At 45.8% G+C, this 22,562-nt stretch overlaps 1 protein-coding gene across 5 annotated transcripts in view; it reads left to right on the top strand.

The window, feature by feature from the left end:
- The window catches only part of csk (C-terminal Src kinase), a 161,370-nt gene that overhangs the window by 71,653 nt on the left and 67,155 nt on the right, over positions 1 to 22,562 (top strand). The window contains exon 1 of one of the 5 annotated variants that reach the window (XM_072492836.1): positions 17,922 to 18,167. The exons of 3 other annotated variants lie outside the window; for them this stretch is intronic. Coding sequence is in view for 1 of the 2 variants with exons in the window: in XM_072492833.1 (XP_072348934.1) it covers positions 19,837 to 19,853 (17 nt within the window). In the remaining variant the exon portion in view is untranslated. Of the gene's footprint in view, positions 1 to 17,921; positions 18,168 to 19,821; positions 19,854 to 22,562 lie in introns of those variants that run through there. One more of the 5 variants, XM_072492833.1, reaches the window with a different exon arrangement.

Genomic DNA, 22,562 nt, shown 5'->3' with positions numbered 1-22,562 from the left:
TGCATTTTTGTTTGTGACCAAGTGTTATATCAATGAGATGCAGTAGCTTATTCAAGAAATTTCTCTTCTATACCAACTTCACAGGACAGAATGCAACCTTGTGTACATATGTTAATTGGTTGTCAGAGACTTGAGCATTCAATGCTAATTTTATAAAAAGCATTTCTAAACCCTCATTTTTCAGTTCCTCCTTGTTAGTGCATTTTTAGTGCAAAAATACAGCTGTAGTTTCTGTTTCATGGATGGTGACTAATTATTGTAATTTAATTGTACTCCCAAGTAGATTTCAATAGCTGCTAAGCATATGAGTCATGTTCAAGGCATTGCATGCTGCCTGATTCCCTTTGCCGATCTAGTATAAATGGCTTATCATTAAACATTTCAAATCCAAATCAGATTTTACTCAACAGATTGAGACAGTATGCTAGCATTAAGTATGCCATAGACTTGTTCATTTAGGTTGTACCCTACGGTTGCTTATTACTTAATTAATTGACTTCCGGTGACGGCGGGCGGGAGGCGGCCGCACAATGGAGAGCCCCCGCTCGGGAACGGCAATTTCGGGGCTTTAAGCCCGGTCCCAGGGTCCGCGGAGGCGGCAGAAGAAGGGAGAAGGCACGGAGGAGGCACTGACAAGACACAGGAGTAAAAAAAGAACAAGGAAAAATGTCGAGGGTGAGCAGAAAAATGGCCGGATAAAACCCAGCTGGAGGTCCGTCGGGGAGTGGAAAGGTCACCGCGGGGTCACCAAGGAAAATGGAGGCTGGAGCACCAGGGAAGGCCGCACTGCTTACGGCTGAAGAAATAACCAAGGTGATGGCTGCGAAATTTGAAAAGCAGTTGGCGCAGATTGCGAAATGGATGGAGACGGTGAGGAAGGAGATGAGGGAGGCTTTGAGTGTGCTGGTGGAGGAGGCGGTTTCCCCGGTGAGAACGGAGGTGGCGAGCGCAGTGGCGGAGGTACGAGAGCAAGGGGAGGCGCTGAAGGAAGTGAAGGAGACGTTATTGCAGCACAGTGATCAACTTGCCTCGATGGGGAAAGAGATGCGGAAGGTGATGGATACTAACCAGGATCTGCGGGGATAAATGGAAGACCTGGAAAATAGATCCAGGCGACAGAACTTGTGGATTGTGGGGCTGCCCGAAGGTGTTGAAGGACCAAAGCCGACTGAGTATTTTGCCGCGATGCTGGCAAAACTACTGGGGGAGGACCCCTCCCGATATGAACTGGATCGGGCTCATCGGTCGTGGAGGCCTGTACCAAAGGCGAGTGAGCCGCCAAGGGCAGTGACTCTGTGCTTCCGTAAGTACAGGGTGAAGGAGAAGGTCCTGAGCTGGGCCAAGCAGAAGCGGGTGGTGCAGTGGGCTGGAGCTGGTATACGTGTATACCAGGACTTTACGGTGGAGCTGGCATGGAGGCGGGCTGCATTCAACCGGTGAAGAGGGCACTGTACATTAGCAAGGTGCGGTGCGGCATTGTATATCCAGCGAAGCTGAGGGTGACTTACAAGCTCAGGGACTTTTATTTTGGAATAAAATGTAACCTCATGACTGTATTTTCTTCTTTTTTGTATCAGTGCGCGGGTGTAGAGATTAAAGGAGCCAAGGTGGTATATATTTGGACGAGGGAAGGGACGGGACTTTCACTCGAAATGAGAGTTCTTTGGGGTGTAGGTGGATAGGCGGGGTTTGTGTGCTAAAAGGGGATCTTTGGGCTTTCTTGGGGCCGGGCAAGTGGGAAAGGGACCCGGGCGGGGGCCTCCACGCTGGCCGGTGTGTGCCGGCCAGTGAATGGGAGTGAGGTGGGGGGAGGGGCTGTGGCCATCGGAGCCTGGCAGAACAGGGTCTGAGTGGTCTAGCCGGGGTGGCAAGTTGGGGCGGAAGGAACCGAGGGTAGGGGGAGGAGTTTTACAAGAGACAGTGGACGGGAGGAGCTGGAGGCCTGGGGTGGGGGGGGGGGGGGGGGGGGGGGGGCGGTGGGAGCTGTGTAAGATTAAGGGTGACTACGGGTAATCTCTGATTTATTTTTGTCATTTGTTTATGTAAACATGCGGGTTGAGGTTTGGGGGTTGGTGGGTAGATGGGATCGTTGTTGTTATTATGGGGACTGACATATCTTGCTGATTATTGTTTATTGTTGATGGATGTAAATGTGGGAGAAAATGTGAAAATGGAGGAGACTAAAAATTTTTTTTAAAAAAAAAAACTTAATTAATTTAGCTCTTCCTGTTTGATGTGAAAAGCAAAGTCTCAGTTTGACAAATGAGAACCCCATCAATCTTGTGTTTGCCATTTGCATGAAAAGCGAGCCCTTGGGGTTGTTTGTTAGCAATTAAATGGCATTTCCCTTTAGATAGTCACTTGCTGATGTAGTTACCTCACTTGAAGAAAGAGTTCATTTGAAGCAAATTTCAAACTTGCAGTCATTTCAATGGGGATTCAAATCTTATTTTTCAATTTAGAAAGCTGCTTCTATGCTAACATATTTCAGTTTTTCTCAGCACTATAAATGAGGTGCAATGTATTTGAAATGTAATACCGAGATCACAAAATTAATTCACCTGGTCTGTTTTTAAATGTAATAGTTTGCTTGGGTGATGTAGCTGTGATAGAGGAGGTCACTTGTGATCATATTAAATAGTGGAGCAAGTTCAAGAGGCTGAGTAACCTGCTCCTGCTTTTTGTGTTCCTAATTGAGAATAATGAGTAAAATAAATTCATTCATGGCATGTTGGCTTTGCTGGCAAACCACTGCCCATCCCTAATTTACCCTAACGAAGGGGTTCAGAAGACTGTGAAGAGCCAGCACGATTACTGTGGGTATGAAGTCATATAAAAAAGCAGGATACGTGGCAACACGGTGGTGCAGTGGTTAGCACTGCTGCCTCACGGCGCCGAGGCCCCAGGTTCGGTCCCGGCTCTGGGTCACTGTCCGTGTGGAGTTTGTACGTTCTCCCCATGTTTGCGTGGATTTCGCCCCCACAACCCAAAGATGTGCAGGCTTGGCAGATTGGCCACGCTAAATTGCCCCTTAGTTGGAAAAATGAATTGGGTACTCTAAATGTTTTTTTTTTAACGGTTACGTAAGGATGGTGGGTTTCTTTCCCTAAAAGATATTTGTGAATCCGTTGGATTTTATGACCTGGTCACCATTCCTTTTTTTTAAATTCAGGGGCAATTTAACATGGCCAATTCACCTAGTCTGCACATCTTTCTGGGTTGTGGGGGTGAGACCCACACAGCCACGGGTTGAATGGTGCAAACTCCACACGGTCAGGGGGCCGGGATCGAACCCGGGTCCTCAGTGCCGTGATGGAGCAGTGCTAACCACTGCATCACCGTGCCGCCCGGAGTCACCATTATTTCAAATTTTAATTAAATTATTAGTTGTGTTTGAATCCTACACATGGTAGAATTTTAACTCGTCTGCATTATTGAACCAGCCCTTTGGCCTCTGGTTTATTGATCCACTAATATAATCATTATTCCATCATTCCCTTGATGAGACGTTGCCTGAGACTTGCAGTTATGTTGAACACAGGGGAATAAGTAACTGCATGTGAGGTTACAATGGAATTTATAAAATGAACTGTTTTTGAATATACACATTATTGCGACTTGTGCCACCAAAATAATTCTTGTCCCCTTTCCAAATATCTCAAACAACATTGTTCCTTGAATGGGGCTTACGACTTAAACAGTGTCAAAACGCAGTTCAGATTTAGCATGGCTGTTTGAATAATTAATTAATCCATTTGAGAAACTGTCCATGACGTATGCATTTAAAGGGACAAAACAGATCCATCCTTTTTACTTCATCCCACTATAGCCAGGCAAAATTTATTGAGTCTGCCTTGCACTTTTTCAAATTGCTCCACAATAGGCCTGCACTTATTAGGTACTGCACCGTGTGGAACAGAGTACTCGTACAAAAGTGCTACTGTAATTGATTTGGGGGAAGGGAAGAAATTACTGTGAAATGCTCTGCCACATACTGCACTCATACAATTAGTTGGGTCATTGACCATGTTAGCGACGTACTCCCTGCTTCAATTGTAGTCTTATGTTCTGTAGCATGTGGCATTATGTAATTTGTGCATTTTTTGTTACGACCCCTTTGAGCAAGATGATTAATATGCACACAATTTGCAGTTAGCCATGTACTATAATGTGCAAGGAGACCATTGTCAGTGTTATGAGAGGAAGAATGTTGTATTTATTCTGTTGCATTTTGTGTTTGTAGCTGTACAGCCATCAGCTCACCTACAGCAGACCGCCAAATTGACAACATTTCATGCAAATTTGTTTCTACTCTTAAATGGAGCTTTAAATACTCCTCTACCCTTCTGACTTCAGATTTCAGAGATTCACGTTTTCAAACCTAATTTAGGCAAGGGGAGGTGCCAAAGAAGCCTTTTAAATGTAAGCAGATCAGTGTCTCAGTTGATCAGCGCGAACTTCGGTCAGGACATGATTGGCATTAGTTTCTGCCCCTTGCTGTAGCTGAAGAAACTTATTACTCAATGGGTGCGAGTCTACGGCCAGGCTGCGCCCGCAAAGCAGCTCGATATGGCGAGAGGTTGCAATGTAAATCCCGCCAGTTGTGGGCAGGATCACATTTAGGTAGATCTGCATATTACAGCGAGACAGCTAGTCTCACTGTAATATGCAGTTTCCTGAGGTACCCAAGGCATCGGCTCTATCTCCTTCACCTTGGAGAGTGCTGTTCAGTACTGGTCTCCACAAACTGGGATCAGATGGAACAGCACTTGGGGTCTGTACCCGGCAGGAAGATCTCTGATAGCCTCGCGCTACTCAGGAATACGATCGCCTACGTGCAGGACAGGAGGGTGGACACCTGCCTCATCAGCCTTGACCAGGAGAAGGCTTTTGACAGAATATCGCACACCTACATGATGGATGTGCTCTCCAAAATGGGGTTTGGGGAGGGAATTCGCAATTGGATCAAACTGCTCTACACCAACATCTATAGCGCAGTCTCAATCAATGGGTGGGAATCCGAAAAGTTCCAGATCAAATCCGGAGTCAGGCACGGCTGCCCTCTCTCCTCTGCCCTTTTTGTGTGCTGCATAGAACCTTTTGCCGAGTCCATCAGGAAGGATCCGGGTATAAGAGGAGTGACGATCCCAGGCAGTGGAGGCATGCAAGTCAAGGCCTCCCTGTACATGGACGACGTTGCCGTCTTCTGCTCGGATCCTGCGTCTATACGCAGGCTCTTGACCACCTGCGACCAGTTTGAACTGGCCTCGGGAGCCAAGGTAAACCGTTGGGAACTGGGCCGACCGGTCCTTTGTCCCCCTTCACTGTCAGGTCAGATTACCTGAAGATGCTGGGGATATGGTTCGGAGCTGCTGGGGCGTGCACATAAAACTGGGAGGAGCGCATAGCAAAGGTAAGCAGAAACTGGGCTGGTGGGAGCAACGCTCCCCCTCCATTGCGGCAAAACCCTGGTCATCAGGTGTGAGGCACTCTCGATGCTACTGCACGTGGCGCAGGTCTGGCCCATAACCCGACCCTACGCCACAGCAGTCACCCGGGCCATCTTCAAATTCATCTGGAGATCCAAGATGGACCGTGTCCAAAGGGACACCATGTACAAACCTCTGGAGAAGGGAGGGTGGAACGTACCCAATGCCTCCCTCATCCTGTTGGCCACTTTTGTGTCCAGCTGCATCAAGCTGTGCGTGGACCCCCCAGTATGCAAACACCAAGTGTCACTACATACTGAGGTTCTACCTGTCCCCGGTGTTACGAAGGATGGGCCTGGCCTCATTGCCGCGGAACGCGCCAAGTAGTTGGACTGTACCGTACCACCTGTCCTTCGTGGAAAAGTTTTTGAAGAAAAACACCTTTGATCACAAGGCAATGAAGCAGTGGTCAGCACGTAATGTCCTCGAGGCCCTCAGGGAAAAGGAGACCGTGGAGGACGGTGGATAGTTCCCTGAGCAGACTGCCAGAGTCATCTGGCAGAATACCTCATCACCAGAACTTACAAACAAGCACCAAGACCTAGCTTGGCTAGTGGTGAGAAGGGCCCTCCCTGTCAGATTCTTCATGCACACCCGAAGGCTCTGCGCCAATGCACGCTGCCCTCGGAGTGGCTGTGGGGGAAATGAGACGGTCACACACCTCCTTTTGGAATGTGCCTTTGCAAAGAAGGTCTGGAGAGAGATGCAGTGGTATTTGTCAAGGTTTATCCCGAACAGATCTGTGACACAGGACTCTGTGCTCTACGGACTGTTTCCAGGGACACACACCGAGACAAATATCGACTGCTGCTGGAAGGTCATCAACTCGGTGAAAGACGCCCTTTGGTCTGCCCGAAACTTGCTGATCTTCCAGTGCAAAGAATTGTCCTCGGCCGAGTATTGCAGACTGGCACATTCCAAGGTCCAGGACTACGTGCTGAGGGACGCACTCAAGCTTGGGGCAGCTGCCGCCAAGGCGCAATGGGGAAAGACCACTGTGTAAGGTCTTTCCAGCAAATGTACACCGAGGGGCGGGTAACAGTGTAAACCCCCCTCGGTCTGGGCCACCAACACTCCAATGTATAAAACAAACATGGCAATGTAAATATTTAAGAAGGAATTGTAATGTAAAGAGTGATATGTGTATAATAATATCAAAATTGAATGGAAGAAAATCAAGGCAATGTGTAACTCTGCCGGAAATGTACAGTCAAGACAATTCGAAATGCTCTGTAATGCTTATGATAAATTTTATGAATAAAGTATATTTTTTTGAATTAAAAAAAAAAGCACTTGGGGTCTCCAGGGGGGCAGGCTGGTACCCTGCACTGCTGGCCTGGCACCGCCAAGGTCCACAGTGGCATTGCCGGCTGACAGGGTTACTGAGGGTTCCAGGTTGGCACTACCAAGATGCCAAGCTGGCATTTTTCATTCAGTGCCAATCGGGGCAGGGTGAGAGGGGGGTTGCCACTGCAGTGTTAATATAAGCCTACCTGAAATGAAATGAAATGAAAATTGCTTATTGTCACAAGTAGGCTTCAAATGAAGTTACTGTGAAAAGCCCCTAGTCGCCACATTCCGGCGCCTGTTCGGGGAGGCTGGTACGGGAATTGAACCGTGCTGCTGGCCTGCCTGGGTCTGCTTTAAAAGCCAGATCTTTAGCCCTGTGCTAAACCAGCCCCTACAATAATAAAGATTGTTATTATTATTTTGAATGTATACAGAACAGTGTTATATGATTTGTTCAGCGGGATCTTGGGTCAGGACAAGATAGGCATTAGGTGCCCTGTGCGGGTGTTGGTGGGGAGGACCCTCCCATAGTGCGTTGAGGATTGGGGGCCGCGTTAGGTGCTCCAGTGATCGAGGCGCCATTCTCTCGCTACAATGGGGAGTTCTGGCGAGCGGAGCTCCTCAGTGCACAAAAAGAGGCTATGTGCGTCCTCGGCTGCTGAGGCCCCCGATCTAACCGGGGGCCGTTAAATAGTGGGGGATTCTCAGCACTGCGAGTGCTGGGAAACACACGCTCACTAATGTCTTTACCTCATTCATGAAGAACTCGCACTTGGGACACATTGTTGTAGCATTTCTGACACAATGGGGCTAGTTGCCAGCAAAAGGCAACACCAATAAAATAGGATTTGGTGGGGTGGGGGGAGGGCGAGGAACTATACAGTGGCATTAATCATTGCTTTTTAAAAACCAAATTTAGAAATGCCAGGGCAATTGCTGACAGATCGTCCCTACACTTGGAACTTTGATTACACAGCATTGGGCCCCAGGCTAACCAATCTTATTTGCTATGAGGGTGCTTTGTATGTTCACGCGTGCAGAATTCTCCAGGCACTGATTGACATTCAAAAGATTTAGCCCTGGATTTTAGCTGAAACTGCAAAACATGGATAATGTGAGAGATCAAAAATATTTCTCATGAGAGTAAGCAGATAATCAGTTGAACGTCTTCCTCAAAATGTATCCTGGGCCTGTACCACTCAAAGTTTATCCCATGTCGAGCTTTGATGGCATTGTCTTGGCTTCTGCCAGTGGTTGTACTAAAACAAATATAACTCTGCAACTTGCTTTGATCCTGGTGCTACTGCCCACCCTGGGTGATATGGCTTTTAAAAGACTATTGAGTATCACCGTAAACTGGCCAACAAATGGAACAAGAAGCGGGACAATGTTGGGAAAGCCAGTTATTAATTCCATTTCCGGCTGTTTTATACAATAGCTCATGCCTTTTTTTTGTTGAAAAAACGCATTTTCTTTTGTTACTGGGAATCATAATGGCTGCTTTGTTAACTGAAAGTGCAAAAGTATGGCTGATTCACCGTGATGTACTATTTTGAAACTACCATATGGCTGGCAAATCTATAGTGCTAAAGATGCAGAGGTTTAGATGTCATATAAATCACGAGTGAAGCTCAAGGATTTATCCATTTTTAGATGGGAATTGCTGAATCCAGATTTTTTTAAAGAAATATTTTATTAAGGTATTTAAAAGTTTTTATAGTAATAACAATGACATAAACATGGTATAATAAACATTTCCACCCCCATCCCAATCTTCACACACCCCAACCATAAAACAACAATCCGCCCCCCCCCCTCTCTCTCTCTCTCTCTCTCTCTCTCTCTCTCTCTCTCTCTCTCTCTCTCTCTCTCTCTCTCTCTCTCTTTCCCTCTCTCTTTCCCCCCCCCCCCCGCCCCCCCGTCACTAACCCAGGTCTCTACACTCGGGGGATTTGAGTCCCTCCACATTAACAAGATCCGTCTCCGGGCTACCAGGGAGGCAAAGGCCAAGACTTCAGCCTCTTTCGCCCCCTGAACTCCCGGCTTTTCCGACACTCCAAAGATCGCAACCTCCGGACTCGGCACCACCCGGGATTTTAGTACCGTGGACATTGCCTTAGCAAAACCCTACCAAAGCCCTCTAAGCTTCGGGCATGCCCAAAACATGTGGACATGATTTGCTGGGCTTCCCGCGCATCTTGCACACCTGTCCTGGTGCGCTAACATTCTGTTAGCCTTTTCCCCACACTCATAAATCACCCCCCTTGCCTTCCTCAACTGTTCCACCGCTTTCCCTGTAGTCAACAGCCCAAACTCTGCCGCTCCCTCAGTAGCCCCCCATCCGGGGGCCTCCGAGTATCTCCTGTCCACTTGGAGTATCTCCTCCACTAACCTATACCTCTCAGCCCGTTCCACCTTTTCTCTGTGGGTCCGTATCGAGATTAATTCCCTTCTGACCACTGCCTTCAAAGCTTCCCAAACCGTCACTGCAGAGACCTCCCCCGTATCATTTGTTTCCAGATAGTTCTGGATGGACTTGTTAATCCGCCCACAGATCGCTTTGTCCACAAGCAACCCCACATCGTCTCCACAGCGGGCGTTGCCCTCTCTCCACACTAACCCGTACATCCACCCAATGTTGGGCATGATCCAACACTGCGATTGCCGAGTACTCCGTGTCCACCACCCCCGGTATGAGCGCCCTGCTCAGAACCAAAAAGTCAATGCAAGAGTATACCTTGTGGACATGGGAGAAAAAAGAAAAGTCCTTTGCCCTTGGCCGTGCAAACCCCCATGGGTCTACTCCCCCCACCTGTTCCATAAACCCCTTCAATTCCTTTGCCGCGGCCAGCGTCCTCCCTGTCCTGGATTTTGACCGGTCCAGTTCCGGATCAATGACTTGTGTTAAAATCTCCTCCCATAATCCGGTTATGTGACTCTAAGTCTGGGATCTTATCTAGCACCCGCCTCTCAAATTCCACATCGTCCCAATTTGGAGCATATATGTTCACGAGTACCACCCGCACCTCCTCCAGCCTCCCACTTACCATTATGTACCTACTCCCCTTGTCTGACACGATTCTCCCTGTCTCGAACGCCACTCGTTTATTGATCAAGATCGCTACCCCCCTGGTCTTTGAGTCCAGCCCTGAGTGGAATACTTGGCCAACCCACCCCTTTCTCAATCTCGTCTGGTCTATAACCTTTAGGTGTGTCTCTTGTAGCATTGTCACGTCCGCCTTCAGCCCCTCAAATGTGCAAACATGCGAGCCCTCTTGACCTGGTCCGCCTGGTCGGGGGACTTCCTGCCAACTAACCATCATCCTTTTTAGGCCAGCCTCCAGCTCGCGCCCTCCACCTCCTCATGCCCTCCATCGGGCAGTCGCCATTCCCGACCTCCCATTTGTCCCCTAGTAACAGTTCCTCCCCTGTCAGCAAAGCACCTCTTTCCCCCCCCCCCCCCTTTCAACAGCACTAGAAACCCAACCCCCCAAGTCAAGCTCCAGCTTAACACCTGCTTGCCCGCCACTGTGCTTCTGTAAGTCAGCTGACCCATGCTGACTTGATAGCGCCCGCCCATGGCACCAAGCAGTTTGTCTCCCCATTGTTCTCTCCCCTCTCCCCCCACTTGGACAAACATATTCCAAGCATCACATTCCCCAGTAAACAAACATCAGAAAAACCAGTGACGAAACAGCCACTTTAGGAAAAAAAACACAAAAACAAAACCAGCCCCAAAGACCCCTCCCCCTCTAACCAGCTCCCTGCAAGACAAAGTAACTTTAGCCATCCAAACAGCCCCTTATTACACACAACACTCCTTATACTTATACGCCCAGCACGACAAATCACCACCACAGTACTCTCCAAGGCTTCAGTATCTTTTAGTTCACCTCCAGTCTTTTCTCTTTTATAAAAGTCCATACTTCGTCTGGTATTTCAAAGTAGAAGTCCCGTTCCTCATGTGTGACCCACAGACGGGCTGGGTACAACATCCCGAACTTCACCCTCTTCTTAAAGAGGGCCGTTTTTGCCCGATTAAATCCAGCTCGTCTCTTGGCCTAATTCACGCCCGGGTCCTGATAAATGCGCAGCTCCCAATTCTCCCACTTGCTGCTCCGTTCTTTTTGGCCCACCGCAGAATGTGTTCCTTGTCCAGGAATCGGTGAAAGCGTACCACCATCGCCCTCAGCGGCTCGTTGGCTCGGGGCTTCGTCGCGAGGGCTCTGTGCGCTCTATCCACTTCCAGGGTTCGAGGGAATGCCTCAGCCTCCATCAACTTCTCCAACATGTCTGTCACATAAGCCCTCGCATCCGATCCCTCACTGCTTTCAGGGAGGCGGACAGTTCTAAGATTCTGCCTCCGGGACCTGTTCTCCCGGTCCTCCAGCTTCTCCTGCATTCTTTTCTGGTGGTCAGTCATTCATCCTCTCCACCTTGGTCTCCAGCACGGTTATGTATTCCTCGTGCTCAGACACCTTTTTCTCCACCTCCTGGATCGCTCTTCCGTGGGTCTCTTGATTCTGCACCACTTGATCAATTGAAGCCTTAATCGGGTCCAGCGTGTCCTCCTTCAGCTTGGCGAAGCAATCTTCGAAAAAGTTCATCAGCTGCTCTGTCGACCACTGTGCCGTCTGCCCGTGGCCCTTGCTCTCCGCCATGCTTCCACGCGTTGCCAGCTCTGCTCGCGTCTTCCTTATAGGACTTTGTCTTCTCACACGGCCACTTCTGGTCCAATTCTCCATAAGGGGGATTTCTCCTCACTGTCTCACTCTTCACCGATTTATCCCATAAAATCCGGAAAAAACTGGGGGGAAATAGGTCCAAAAGTCCATCACAGGCAGGAGCTATCAAATGTGCGACCTACTCCCCCATGGCCGCCGCGGAAGTCCTGAATCCAGATTTGACAGTCATTTTTGTAAAAGGAAAGGGAAGCATTTTGTCAGTTTTAGGAGAAGAATGAAATTTGAGTAACAGCAGTTGGTTTGAAATGGGCAGAATTTTTAAGTTTAACACAATGGGAACTTTATTGGCAGTGATATACTGGGTTTGTCATGTTGATGGATTTAATGATGAAAATACTCGTACTGGGTTGTTATCCTATTTTGCTATGAGAATATGATACATTGGCAGATTTGTTTCAAAATTGAATATCAGCTAAAATGCAAGGCTGGGGTTCTTTCCTTGGGGCAGAGTGAGCTAAGGTGTATTAAATTATGAGACATAGGTCGGGTAGATAGGAAGGAACTTTTCCCTTTGCGGAGGACTCAGTAACCAGGGGGCACAGATTTAAGGTAAGGGATGGGACGTTTAGAGGGGATGTGAGAAAGAACTTTCACCCAGAGGATGCTTGAAATCTGGAACTCACTGCCTGAAAGAGTGGTATAAACTGGAACCCTCACAACATTCAAGAAGTATTTAGATGAGCATTTGAAATGCCACAGCATACAAGACTATGGGCCAAGCGCTGGAAAATGGGGTTAGAGTAGATAGGTGCTTGATGGCTGGTGAGGACATGATCAGCCAAAGGGCCTCTTTCCATGCTGTAAAAAAGTCTATGCCTCTGACAATAGGTAGTGGAGACAGTAGGGTATAGCTGTGACTGAAGGAATAATAACCCATATAAGGTCACAAGATCATAAAATATAAGAGCAGAATTAGGCCATTCGGCCCATCGAGTCTGCTCCACCATTCGATCATGGCTGAAACGTTCCTCATCCCCATTCTCCTGCTTTCTCCCCATAACCCATATCCCCACATTAATCAAGAAATCCTCTTGTTAATCAAGATCACCAGATTTGTGCCCGAAGTGTTGTTACAGACCAAGAGCTGGAAGACAGAAATAGACAGAATAGTAGTTTCGAACTAGGAGCAAGAGTAGGCAATTTCACTGCTAGAAACCTGATCCACCCTTCAATGTGGTCATGACCGACCCAGTGCTGTTGCAGTGCACATAGTGTTAGATTTTTCTATTGGGAAGAGCCCGGATCCATTATGGAGTGGACAACAATGGTTGAAGAGTAATTGGAGACCAGGTAAATTGAGAAGTATTGGGTTAGTTGCTTTCAGTTTGGCTAAAAATACCTGATAACTGCATGTAAAATGGATGTTTACATTGCAAAAAGCCTGACCTTTTATATACCACAATGGGAGTAATGTGATTTGATTCCTGGAACTTGTCATTGAAAAATGAAAGAAAATAGGCAGAATCTTTGTAACAATAGGGCAAATATTGATCACTTCACCTGCAGTTGAATACATTGACCCAATTATTCTCATTTCTCATGAGCTACCAGTTGTACATCTCCACCCCACCTCCGCACTTTATCATGTTTGGCACATCATGTACCTTTTATGAAATTACCTGAACTAGGATGGAACAGTCTGCGAGATGAGATGAAGCGTTCGTCCGTGTGCTGGTTTCTGATCAAAACCAATTAGATCTCATTAATTAATATCTTAAGGTATACAGGATGTTTTCGTCCATGAGCAGATATTGAGCGTTTAAATGCTATTAACTTGGGAAACAGAACTGTCAAAAAGCACAGAAAAATGGACATTCAAGGGTAAATAAATCCTCAATAAATGGTGCAGCAAACATTATAATCACTGCTTTTAGGTTCATAATAGGAGCTAGAAGATTTGTAATATTGTGTCTTTCATTACCTTCACTGCGCAACTTCCAAGTGGCAACTGAGCCACTTGGAATGTTTCTACAAAATTAAATGTATTTTTCATTTCTTGGAGAATTTACAAAATTGTCTCATGATTCCCCAAGGCAGTAGTTGATTATCCTTATCAGGAGGTATAGGGGCTGGTGGGGGATGGGGGGAGGGTAGTGGCGGGTGGGGAGGAATGAAGCGATTGGAAATCTGTAAGAGAGATGCACATTCCTGGAAGTGTACAGCTGGTGCTTTGCCTGTGAAAAAAAGGTTAATGTTTCAGTGATATGAAGGAAACATTTGTTCTCTCCTATAATGGGCGAAGTTCCATGCTAACGTTACCATTTGTAAACCAATATTTTGTCCATTTCCACCATTTTTAACACTATCCTTTTTAATAAGGAGTAGGCTGAAATAATTGTGGGAGGGGAATGAGAGAAGGGATGAGGAAGGGTGGAGGTGTGGGCTTAAGTAGGGTGCTCCTTCCAAGAGGCAGACTTGATGGACCGAATGGCCTCCTTCTTGCGGTTTTGAGTTACAGGTTTCTTGTGTGTTGTGACCCTCGGTTTTCACTGTTGCAAGAACTTTATTGTTTTGAATCATTTGTACATTATCCTTTTTTCTTGCTAACTACTTGGAAATCTAAATAACTGACCATGGGAAAAATAGTAGTTCAGCATCATTGAGTTTTAACTTAAAATGGCAAAACATCCTTATCTTAATAGTTTATGCTGCTTAGTCAATCTATCTATAAAATGCCATTATTGAAGGTCGATTAAAGATGGTTAACTAGTTTTCACCATTGCTTTGATAACTTGAATCTCCAGTTTGAACTCCACCAAGATTTGAGTTGACCGAGTGCTAGAAAGAGAACCCGATGAAAACACTTCAGCCGCCTTCCTTCGCCACCATACCCCCCCCCCCCGGCCAACCAATCCATCTCCCAAACGTCAGTATCTAGGACTTGACTTGTACTCTCCCCACCAGCAGATAACTGAGATCATAATGCACCAATGAGGGCTGAATCTTGCACACAACCGCCATTTGTTTTTAGCACTGGGATGGAAATTCATGGGAGCAAAGGATGATTCGTGAAACAGATTTTTAATTTCGATCTTCCCATATTGTCCCTGCTGTCATGGGGTGATGAATGGAGTCTGTAATGACTTGTTAATATGATGGAACTTCATGATTGTGTCTTTCATTTTTAAAGGCATGATATTACCATTATATGGCTGTGCGAATTGTCTAAATGAATTCATGATATGTGCCTACAGGAGCTTACCCATGCTTAAGGATATCTAAACCACATAACTGAGCGATTTTGCTTCTGTCTTTCTGATGCTGTGTGCACTAGATTCCCATATGGACAAAGTGTCACATTATCTAAATCTAGTGAAATTGGGCACAGGTTCGCAAAAGCCACATTGTGGGCATGTGCAAGTTTGCACAGGATGCTGCCAGTATTCATCCAATTTAGGTGCATACAACTTGATAGTGCATGCGCTGTAAAAAGCATCTTGCTGGCTGTCTAGCTACAATCACCCTACTTGTCTGGGTATGATTTGCAGGGTTAGTGGAGGCTGCGTGAAGGAAAACGTAATTTAACTGTTAATTGCAACAGTTGTATAATGTTACAGGTGTGCCTGGACCAACTCTTTGATTACTTGTAACTACTTGTGAATAAATTGCAAGGTTTTAAATCTAACAATTTAAAATTAGCCTACACTTCAGTATGTGAATAGGCTGACAAGTGAAATACTGCATGTTTGAGATATTGTGTAACGGATTGTGATCCAGTTACCTATTGAGGTGTATATGAAAGAGCTCTGAAAAATTGACTAATTCTTATGGTTATTTATCTTGCTTATTTCTGAGACTGGGCTTTTATTAACCTATACAAATGATTCCACAACAAAATATAATTCAAAGGCCTTGAGGTATCTCAACTACGTAAAGTGCAATGAATTTCTCTTCCTCCCTCCATATGCATCAACTGATTTGTGCCATGAGGAAAGCTAGGGTGGTATCTACAAAACAAAATCCTTCAACAAAATAGGAGAGTGACCAATTCAGGGCAACAATTTTGGTTTAAACTTGTTTCTTTGCTGTATTAATCACGCTCTCAGTTAAGTGCTCACCGATTTATTCTGCTTTTCCGCAGAAACCTTGAAATTGACTAAATCTTTACCTTCAATTCTCACCATATCTGCTCAGGAGAGCAGCACGATCCTATGACAGGAAAATCTTGTGATTCTACACAAGAAGGACTCTGAAATCCAGCGCTCAGACCGGGCGCATACAGACTGTGCGACCCTTAATCCCAAACCCTTCTGACACCCACCCACAACCCACCCACTGGTTGTGCCCCGCTCTTAAAACATAATAAGAAAGGACAACTTCTTGCATGAATACTTTATTGGTTATGAGAGTGAATAAAATATATATTTAATTACACAAAATTGAGATTGAATATTCACATGTAAATTAAATGAGGGTTTGAATATATTAAGGGAATGAAGTTGTGCTTCAGTTACACACTCTTGCTCATATCTATTAATATTATTTTTGACACTGCACCCCAGGAAGCCCCGACGAGGGGGTACAGCACAGACTTGCCAGAAAGGGGACAGGTTGCATGAACCTGGCTTGCATTCCCTTGAGTTTAGAATATTGAGGGATGTTCTCATTCAAGTGTTTAACCATTTTGATACAGTGCAGAGAAATTGTGTTACTGTGATGGAATGTAAAGTAAGGGAGCACAAGTAAAATTGATAATCTGGAGACCAATTTAAAAATAAATTGAGCAGTGGAAACTTGGAACTCTTTCCTGTCAAAAAAATGTTACGTCAATTAAAATTTTCAGGATTTGACATTGGCTGATTTGTGTTAGTTATGGGTAGTGAGGCATGTGAATCGAAGGTGAGTAAATGAGGTGAAGTACAGCGCAACAATGATCTGTTTGAATGACCATTCCTGCTCTATCGTGCCAAGTCAACAAAGTGAGTGAGGTGTGTGCCCGCGCTATCAAAAATTCTAGTTCCGGTGAGTACCCCTGAATGTATGCTATGTCACCAGACGTAAAAAAGGACTTGTATAGTACCTTATTGCATCCTTGGGCTAATCCAAGAGTGAATTACTTTTCAATGTAATCACTGTTGTGTAGGCAAAGATAAAGCCTCTGCATTGGCTGTCAGTTTATGGGATTGGTTGCAGCACTGATCTCAGCACTGTACATCCCAGAAAGATAGTTTATGGCCTATCACAAACCTTGTCAGAACTTAAAAGCTGAACTGAAACAATTAAGCCACACTGCTAAACCTCTCTGCTTCTCTCTCCTCCTCTCAGGTACTTCATGAAACCTATTTCTTCGGCAAGCTTTTGGGCATCTCTCCTAATACCTCCTTGTACGTCTTACTGTCAAATCTTGTTTAACAATGCTCCTATGAAATGTCTTTGGATGTTTTACTGCATTCTTGGCACCATATAAATGTAAGTTTCTGATCTTTTTGAAGATCAAAATACCATATTCTAGAGGAGCTGTGCAATACAATATGAACAGAAGATTTCCACATTGCCTTAATTCAATATATTTTAGGACTGAGAAAACTAATATTCTGTCTGAGAACAAACTCATCTTGTGCTTGGAATCTGCTGGTAACATATTTTTCTTGAGATACTTTGTGTATGGGCAAATGTTGCTGTTTTTCTGGTGTTTACCAGCCTGTTTCCATTGCCCACATTTTGATGCCAATTATTTGCCATCAGTTTGCACGTTTGGTTAATCAATGTGTTGGCAAGATTGTTAATCCGGGAGATGGACAGTTGCTGCTGTCGCACTGTTTAGGGTACATTTTACTTGCCGGTTAAATTCGCTGTCGTGATGCACAGGATAAAAGCATGCTGTTTGTCAAATAATTTTGATCTTGCACAATTGCAGCCAATTAATACTGATGCAATATCCTATTGTGGCTTCAGTGAATATTGTAATTTAATTTGAAGTTGCTTCCAAATTTTGCAAAGGAGTTAATTTTAAAGAAAGAAATGCTGAAATAAAAGCCATGACTCGTTAGTATTTGGATCAAACAGACATTTAATTATCAGACCCCACCCGTACATTTGTTTCCTTCATGTGCTTTGAGTGAAAGCAATTTGTATACCAGTTCAGCATCTCGCCAATCTGATTAATTATTTGTAATTCAGTTATACAGTTTGAGATCTCTATTTTTAGTTGGCGTGAACCAAGATGTTGAAAATGATTGCAATTTAAAGTTGCGTTGTAAAATGGAATTCGAATGCGTGAAGCATTTTTTGTATGTTCAGCTGCAGATAGAAAATGTTAATGATTTCAGCTGAACAGTTCTCATTGGCCAAACGGTTATCAGTTGTGGGGAGAAACTGGATTGTTATTGGTCTAGGAATTTAACTGGAAGACACAGTGCTTGGTGGCTGCATCAGAATCTGTCCACTGATCTATGTGCAAAATCTGCATTGCACTTTGTTCATGGTGCCCGTGCTGGAGAAACTATGAGACCGGACAGTATGTCTTGAGAACACTTAGCAGTTGAAGGAGTGCATGCAAAATTCCAGAGACTTGTCGATTTGTTGACGTGGCATTAAGAGGCTGGAATTTTGTTGTTTGGTCCATTCTTGATCTTCCTTTGTGACAGCTGAAGTGTGGTACTTGCCTGTGCTCTGACGGGCAGCCAGCAACAAGGATTTGCAGGCAAGTATTGGCTCTGAAAATCTCTGCCAGGTGTACTCCTCTTTCCCTTGTCCAGCATCCCTATTTTACCATGTTCTCTTTGTTGTATTAAACTTGCACAGGAACCGAGGGATTTACTGTCTATTTTATTTATATTTGCGTAACCATTTAAATACTGACATTCTGAAGTGCTCAAGCCAGATGTGTCTCATAAATGATTCAGTGAGTATGTTGGCGGTGAAAGTGGTAGTCTTTTGTGTTTTTAGTAATTTAACTTCAGTGCACAGTGCTGTCGTAATGTATTGACCCATGGGTGTCCTCGTAGTTGCCATTCTGTTGTTTGGGGTGCGAAGGGGCAGAAAATTTAATCATGCTTATTGGAAAATGTGAGGTTGCAGCCTGGTCCTTTTATTAACCTTGCTGGTGAATAAGGAATTAAAATGAACTGCAGTGATGGGCCTCAAGAGGCAGTGCTGACTGTGTAAGATCATCAGGGCAGAAAGACGGCCCTTTTTTATCAGGAAAAATGACTACAAAGCATTAATTCCCTCCTGTATTTTGTTGCTGGGACTGCAGAATACTGCTGCTGATCTATTTGAAGGAGTCATTGCAGCCCTCAATACTGCATCAGTCTGCAGAATAGGCCAGCCCAACTGCCTGTGGTAAAATTGTGCATTGGAGCAAGCTGTAATACAATCAGCAGCTATCATTTTTGCACTGACGCATTGTTAGTGTTCTGCTAATTAGTCCTCTGCTGTGTGCTTCTCTGCTTTGAAAGCTGACACTATTTATTGATACTGTGAGAAATTTCTTAGTTGAGTCACTAATGTTGCCCATTGTAAAAAAACTAATTTAGCATCTTTGTATTAAACCACTTCATCATTGTCAGTTTTTTTTTACATACTACTTCTGCCCCGCTACCACAGTGGTAAAAGAGAAAACAATGTACAATAATTCTCCTTCCCCGTTGGCCTCAAATAGCTGCTACCTTTTGGAACTTAGACTTTTGCCATACAGTTCATTGAGAGAAGTGACTTGTTAAATTCCACTGGATAGAACTCTGGGGGAAGAAAGCAGACAAGCCTGGAATAATTTGTTTATTCTAGCTATAGTACAGCACCAGAACTGACTATAAATCTTGACCTTTTTGCAAGTATGAAATTGCTATCTGCCCTAGCCCATAGTGACTCCACCCCTTCTAAATATAGTTTGCTGCTTTGAGGTTCCTTCCAATGGTGGACTAAAGTTGTTCATAAGGAGACAGAACCTCGCATGCTCATTATGCTTTTTAAGTTGCCGTTGATGCAAAATGTCTAGCAGCTCTGTACATCAGTGCAGCCCGGGTTTGGACCTTTAACGATTTTATAGGGGAATTGAATCTCCGTCCCAATTCATGTTGCTGTGTTTGGCTGCTCAAGGGCTTTACTCATTTCTTTGTGCATCTAGTGCACGCGGGCACTAGCTGAGCTTGCTACCCTGAGATTTGAAGAGGTATGCAGCAAATACTTAATAGCGTAAACTTGTACCTGGCCAATTTTTTGCCACAATCTGTTAGCAAGATGGGCTGGTGGGTAGAACTGCTTTACAAACTGGGAGGATGAATGTTTTTCCAAAACTGTATATTCCAGATTTCAGCCAGCCGGCATGAGCCGTTGCTGGATGCAGAAGAGGTGCCTCATCAAATGGAAGAATGAGCAATTGTGAAAGGTTGGTAAGCAAAGACTAATTTTGGGCATCACCATTTATTACATTTATATTTCCAAGTTAGAATTGTGAGTGACTTGGTGGAGGACTTCCAGGCGAATTGAGGATTAATTTGTGCCCTTATAAATAGATGCAGACTGAAACTATTGGGTTCGGAGGTGTATGCGTGAATTGTGCAATTCTATTTAAAAAAAACAATTTATAGAAGTTTTTTATTGGGTTTTTGAATAAAGTATATTTACCGTTATGTACACAAAATAGAATACATGCATACATAGAAGAGAAGGGAACACGCACAAAAAAAAGTTAGAAAAAAATAACTGGTAGGGTATTATGTGCTAGCTCAACAACAGCTCTGTACAATTGGCAGTATTGATTTTAGCACATGCGTAGGCATCTGTTTGTGTGTGTGTGGGGGGGGTAGGGGGGGGGGGGTACATATACATTTGAGCGCCGGGGAAACAAATACAGAACAATTACAGAGGGCAATACATGAATGGATCTGGTGTTGGTGTTGTCGCTTGCTTCTCCCGGACGGTTTTCGCTGCCGTTGTTGTCGCGCGATCACCTCCACTTCAGCCGTTCGTCCTGTCTTTTGCCCGGATTTTCCTTGTTCTCTGCTCCTGTAGATGCCAAGTTTGTTCTTGTTTCTCGTGCCCTCCTTCTGGCTGTCATTCCCTTGCCCCCCCGCCCACCTCACTGGTTCCCCTCTATTGTTCCCTGTCTCCGCCCTCTTCCACCCCGCCCCCCCCTCCCCATCTCCTGTGGTTCGCCTTTCTGTTCTCTTCGGTTTAGATGCTACCCCCCGGGGTCTATCTCTCCCTCCCCTGCCTCGGCTACTTTCCCCTGATTCTTGGCTGCCTGGCTATTCTTCTGCTTGTTCGTTGGCCACAAACAGGTCCTGGAACAATTGGGTGAATGGCTCCCACGTTCTGTGGAAGCCGTCGTCTGACCCTCCGGATGGCGAATTTGATTTTCTCCATTTGGAGAGATTCTGAGAGGTCGGACAGCCAGTCTACAGCTTTGGGTGGTGCTGCTGACCGCCAGCTGAACAGGATTCTACGGCGGGCGATCAGGGAGGTAAAGGCAAGGGCATCCACCCTCCTCCCCAGAAATAGATCTGGCTGGTCTGATACCCCGAAGACCGCCACTTTCGGGCATGACTCCACCATCATCCCCACCACTTTGGACATTGCCTCGAAGAAGGCTGTCCAGTACCCCGCAAGTCTGGGGCAAGACCAGAACATGTGGGCGTGTTGGCCGGGCCTCCTTGGCACCGTTCACATCTATCCTCCACCTCCGGGAAGAACCTACTCATACGAGTTCTTGTTAAGTGGGCTCTATGTACCACTTTTAGATGCGTCGGACTAAGCCTTGAGCACGTGGCGATGGAGTTGACCCTATGCAGTGCTTCGCTCCAGAGTCCCCACCCTATTTCAATCCCCAGGTCCTCCTCCCATTTCTTTCTTGTTGCGTCCAGTATGGTGTCGGCCCTTTCTACCAGTCGGTCATACATGTCGCTATACAGTGCAGCACGGTGGCGCAGTGGTAGCACTGCAGTCTCACGGCGCTGAGGTCCCAGGTTCGATCCCGGCTCTGGGTCACTGTCCGTGTGGAGTTTGCACATTCTCCTCATGTTTGCGTGGGTTTCGCCCCCACAACCCAAAGATGTGCAAGGTCGGTGGATTGAACACACTAAATTGCCCCTTAATTGGAAAAAATGAATTGGGTACACTAAATTTTTTTTTTTTTTTTAAATACATGTCGCTATACAGTTCCCTTTATCTAGGATGCTTGCGTCCAGTAACTCTTCCAGTAATGTCTATCGTGGCGGTTGTGGATACGTCCTTGTCTCCTTTCGTAGGAAGTTTTTGAGTTGCAGGTACCTTAGCTTGTTCCCCCTGGCTAGCTGGAATTTCTCTGTCAGTTTGTCTATTATTGCGACCCTGCCGTCCGTGTATAGGCCCCAGACTGTCAGTGTCCCTCCGACCTGTCCCCACTTTTTAAAGGTGGCGTCAGTCAACGTTGGTGCGAATCTATGGTTGTTGCAGATGGGAGCTTTGTCCGACATTTTGGTCAGGCCAAATTGCTGCTGTAGTTGGTTCCAGGACTGGAGGGTGGCTATAACCACCGGGCTGCTGGAGTGTTTTTGGGTGGGGATGGGAGTGTCACCGTGGTGAGGACCCGGAGGGAGGTCCCCTTGCAGGAGGCCTCTTCCACGCGCACCCACTCAGCTTCTGGCTCCTTGATCCATCCCCTTATTCGCTCGGCCGTCGCCGCCCAATGGTAGAATTGTAGGTTTGGGAGGGCTAGCATCCCCCCCTGGATTTTGTTTTTTGTAGGACCGTCTTTGGCATCCTCGCATTCTCCCTCCCTTCCCCATACGAACGCCATGATTAGTTTGTCTAGTGTTTTGAAAAAGGCATTGGGGATGTAGATCGGGTTGGATCTAAGTAGGAAGAGGTACCTGGGCAACACGTTCATTTTGATCGTCTGGACCCCCCCCCCCCCCCCCCCCCCCCCCCGTGAGGGAGAGTGGGAAATTGCCATACCACATGCTGTCCTAGAAACAGTGCTGCCGTTTCTTTTTTTTTAATGAGCGTGTTACTTGTTTTATGGATTTGTGGGGGGAGGCCCACCATTTCAGGTATCTTCTGTGATTGTGTGGAACTTGGGCTGGGCCAATTTTCTTTTCTATTTAATAATTTAATT

Source organism: Scyliorhinus torazame, chromosome 30, assembly GCF_047496885.1.
Source record: "Scyliorhinus torazame isolate Kashiwa2021f chromosome 30, sScyTor2.1, whole genome shotgun sequence".
Classification (NCBI taxonomy): Eukaryota; Metazoa; Chordata; class Chondrichthyes; order Carcharhiniformes; family Scyliorhinidae; genus Scyliorhinus; species Scyliorhinus torazame.
Note: the sequence above shows the minus strand (reverse complement) of the source record. Positions and strands in the feature narration are given on the sequence as shown.